At 43.9% G+C, this 4,442-nt stretch overlaps 1 protein-coding gene across 1 annotated transcript; it reads right to left on the bottom strand.

Annotated features, from left to right (window-relative positions):
• Positions 1-316: 316 nt before the first annotated feature.
• On the bottom strand, positions 317-2,583 carry rrs1 (ribosome biogenesis regulator 1 homolog). Its single transcript, XM_071924006.2, has one exon. It carries the CDS (start codon positions 2,567-2,569, stop codon positions 1,511-1,513), a length of 1,059 nt encoding a protein of 352 aa, XP_071780107.2. The 5' UTR covers positions 2,570-2,583; the 3' UTR covers positions 317-1,510.
• Between the last annotated feature and the right edge of the window lie 1,859 nt (positions 2,584-4,442).

Here is a 4,442-nt window from a genome sequence, read left to right as displayed (position 1 = left end):
TCCTCTCCTGTGCAATGGAGCTTGGCTGTGAGCTTGTGTCAGCAGTCAAAAAGCATCCATCAACAAGATGAGAGATTATCCCGTCAGTCACAATCATATCTCAGTATTGGAAGTATGCTGCAAGCCTTTAACCATTAAATGTCATTGAATAGGTCAGTTGGCCTTGACATCATTCACTTTCTTACCTATTAAAAAAAACTGCATAGGGACTAGATGAAACGACTTATTTTCCCTTTTCACAGTCAATGTCAACAGGAAATAGGGCTGCACTCCTGCCAAGAGGGCCATGGATTAGTTTGGTGGACTGAGCAAGGAGGCGTGTGTTTGAGTACAGTACACTGACAGAGGAAACGCCTGTAAATGGATGAGACAACTAATTAACCTCATTGTCCCCGACCTCAGTGATCCTGCATGAGCATTACACTTGATTGGACTGCATCCCCTCTCACTCTAAAATCTTGTTCAAGATAGCCAGCACACTAAATTGCTGAGACAGTTTTAACTGCCTCTATAGAAGACTGTCCTTTTGCACAGACCAAAATGCCATCAGTATTACAGAATAACTGACATGCTCAATTGATTTCTGTTTAATTAATAGCTATTTCTAGGGTAAAGTTTTGGCATAATGTACTGAAGGTGTGTTCTACATATTAATAGTTCTCACCTCTCTTAATACAGTGTGATGTCTCAGGTCTAGACAGCGAGGCCAAAGCAAAGCCTTTACATAACCAAAACCACAGGTAAGCCAATTAGAAAACTTGTTTACTTCTAGGAAGAAGAAAATACATAAGCACGGAGCAACTCTATTTTCAGTCGTCTGTCAGCACAGCTCAGGACAATTACTAAAATTAATGTGAAGTACATCAAGAAGCTGTTGTGCACCCTGTGTTTACCTCTGCCGTTTGTTGAGACGCAGGCTACATCATGGAAACATTAGATTGCATTAAATAGATCCACCCTCACCACTTCTGTAATAATCATTTTTTAATCTGTCGGGGTATGAAGGTGCTAATCTGATGAATTATGAAAAAACAGCAACATTTCAGAGCCTTGAGCAAAAGAACAATTACAGAAATGAGTGTTGCTCCACAGCTCCATCTAAACAGCCTGATTCATTACAAACAAAGGTATTTCATAGCAGTGGTGACTGTATATATATATATATTCAGCAGTCATTCAGAGAGGAAGGGAAACACAACCATCTGATTTTGATTTTAATATGGGCTGTGATATTGAAACATACCTATCCAAGTGTTCAACATTAACATCACACCACAAATGAAGCATGTTCATCGGCTTACATACTGTACTGGGGGGCCAATATTTACACATTTTATGACAATTTTAAAGTCTCTCCTGGCATACAGTGGACGAACATACACTGAACACACTGGACAGTCAAAGCGTCACACCACGTCCTTCATGGGTGAAGCAGAAGAGTCATTTCATATTGCATGGGTCCAGTTCAAAGCTTTGATGACAAGGCACTTGTCGATGCGGATTTGAGTCTTCAGCGTTTTCCAGGCTTGGTGCGCTTCTGTCCTCCTCCTCCAGCTTTACCAGCTTTACCTCCTTTACCCTTCCCACCCTTCCCTCCCTTTCCCCCCTTCCCTTTCCCTGAGAAGTTGCCCTTGCGTCCTTTCTTCCCTGCACCCTTCTTGTATCTGGCTGCAGCCTCCTCCCTGTCGTCTTCTCTCATCTGCTTGTTGACAGCCTTGGTGATGTCCAACCTGGGTTTCTTGCTGTCGATGATTTTCAGAAGGTCCAGCTGCTTCTGCTTTTCACTGGAGAAGTCACCGATGAGGGGTTCAAACCTCCTCTTCTTGCCAGTGTTCTTGGGGGCTTTCTCCTTCGGCAGGCGGTCCTGGAACTTGCCCACCGATGCTGTGGAGGTTCTGGCGACGCTGACGGCTCGGGCCAGGTCAGACTTGGACTGCTGGGCCGTGGGAGTCAGCCCGGCACCCGGCACTTTGATCTTCTGCGCCCTGGCGATGTTCCTCAGCCTGTTCAGCTCGTTCTTCGCCACTCGCTCCTTCTTGGCATTGTTGCGCTTCTGAAACTGGTCCTCGTTGGGGTCTGCGGTCTCCGGCACCTCGATCAACCACTCCTTGGTGTCGTCCTTCGCCCTCTTGTAGCCCCAGCGCCGCTTCCACTCCTTCGCGACATCATCCCAAACCAGATTTGTCTTCTTCTTTTTCTGTATTCCCTTCAGCTTGGCGAACTGCTCCCATTTGGTCGGGGCTTTGGGCTTCGGAGGGGGTTTCTCTCTGGGCAGTGGAGTCGCCGGGTCCGGGAGTTTAACGACTATCGCCTCCTCAACCCTCTCCGTCGGATGTTTCCATATCTCGTTGATGAGAAGCTGCGTGTTGCCCCGAGCCAGCGAGCGCAGAAACTCCTCTTTCTTCTGCTCCCTGAACTCGCGGGAGTCGACACGGTTCTTGTCGCACGCCAGCAGGTTCCCGATGTCAAACTCTAGGTCAAGTTCTTTCTGGACGGTGATACTTTTGAGTTTTTCTGCCTCTTCTTGCTCGGCTTTAGCCAACACCTCTTCTACGCTGCACGCTGCCATGTTGGTTGATGCCCAGGTTGTCGTCCCCACGTGTGAACCTGTCACGTGGTAAAGGATTTCTCTAAATTACTTCCGGGTTACGGATGGTATGGGGAAGTTCCACGTTTTGCCCACAAGAGGGGAGTGTTAGCCCACTGCTTTTAATTGTCACACTGAAATGATATTTATATTTACTGAAATTATAACATCTCCATCTGTTTCTCTGCTCCCTCTTTCTCTCTTTCTAAAAAACTCTATAATATTCCTTTAAGCATGTCTGTCTTTGTGGTACTCAGTAGTGAGTTTATGGTATTTTCATCTTTCTGAGTTTCTGTGTTATAAGTCTTGGCTTATAGAAGCTGCACAACATTTCAAAGTTTCACCATGATTTTTGGACAGCCCTTTAAAATTAATTATGGGTGTTTTCCTTTTCACTGAAATAATAATAACATCCCCCATTCGCCCTTTTGCCTTGGTGTTTCTTTGGTCTGTCTGCTTCAACTTCCTTTTCAATAGTATCTGAATGGGTTTTCCTCCTCTCCACTAATTGGGAGAAGGAGGAGGTGGGGGGGGGGGGGGGGGGGGGGGGTTGTTGTCCATTACCATTCACTGGTTGCTGGTGTTGCCCAAAGGTGCCGTTGTTATTATTTTGGGCTGCAGTAATTATATTCATTGCCAGACCTGCCATGTGAATGCTAACGCTCTGACAGGCATGGAGATAAGGTCACAAGTGACGCTGTGTTTGGAGATGTGAGGAGGAAAACCATAATGAGAGGCCCAAAGTCCCTATTCTAAATTAGAGGAGGGTGTAAGGTCCCCGCTGACGTGGATGTGTACTGTCTGAAATCAACAAGTATATATATATGCACACACATATTCACACAAAGAGTTAGCCACATCACCACAAGTGTTCAGAGGTTTTTCGCTGACATTTTATCCCGTATGAATTCAGCCAAACAGGATTACTTTTTCATGGAAGGATACACTGCGCAGAGCGGATAAAGTTCTCCGTGAGCTGTGACTCTGGAGCAAAGTCATCCCAGTCCCCAGGGTCTGCATCACCACAGTTCTTAAATGTGCTTAAAGGATGAGTTTTAGATTAGGATTTCATATTCAAGTGACTGAGACTCAGAAAGAAACAGCCAGAAAAATGTTGGCAATTGTTCCTAGACGGTGTGGTTTTGTGCACATGAGCTTGTGTAGAGTGGTAAGAAGTGAAAATGTAACCACTAATCTAAAATATCTCTTTAACACAGGGAGAAAATATGAAACACATAATTTCATGGTCTGTTTTTCTCTGCACTTGAAGCGATAACCTTAAGGTCATCACATTAGATTATTTTCTACACACTTCCACAATAAGTGAGGTCAGAAGTTCATCAAATGTTCAGTGTGTAGATGACAGATAGCTGACACATAATACAATAAATGAGATTTAATAGAAACTTTAAGACCTAAGCACATTCATATGTTTTAATGAATGCAGATATTTTTGGAATGGTTGGCTTAGTGGGGACCAAACCCATAACTCTAACAGGATCAGTGGCTTACATTATTATAGGATTTATCATTTATGCCACATATTATCGCCCTATTTATAGAATCGTAGCACACAAGCGATTGAAATTTTGCATGCGGCCAAAATATTTGAACCTAAGTTTGCACTTGGTTTTTCAGGCCTACATTGAATCACATATTTAATGTGATTTCTGTGTTTATAAGTGTATTCATATTCCACGTATGTTTTAGAGAATGATATGTTGGTCATGAGAGGATCTGTGTGGTTCACTGTCTATTTAAAAACCTGACTGGTGGCTCTTTAAATGAGCGCTCGTCACCATTTTCCATGAATCACAGCTGAAAAAAAATGAACATCCATTCATGCAAAAACTAG

This window comes from Centroberyx gerrardi, chromosome 22 (assembly GCF_048128805.1).
Source record: "Centroberyx gerrardi isolate f3 chromosome 22, fCenGer3.hap1.cur.20231027, whole genome shotgun sequence".
NCBI lineage: Eukaryota > Metazoa > Chordata > Actinopteri > Beryciformes > Berycidae > Centroberyx > Centroberyx gerrardi.
This window is presented reverse-complemented; position numbering and strand designations above follow the sequence as displayed.

Bases quoted from the DNA above. Each gene is read 5' to 3' on its own strand.
- rrs1 (XM_071924006.2), bottom strand. From the start codon at position 2,569: ATGGCAGCGTGCAGCGTAGAAGAGGTGTTGGCTAAAGCCGAGCAAGAA.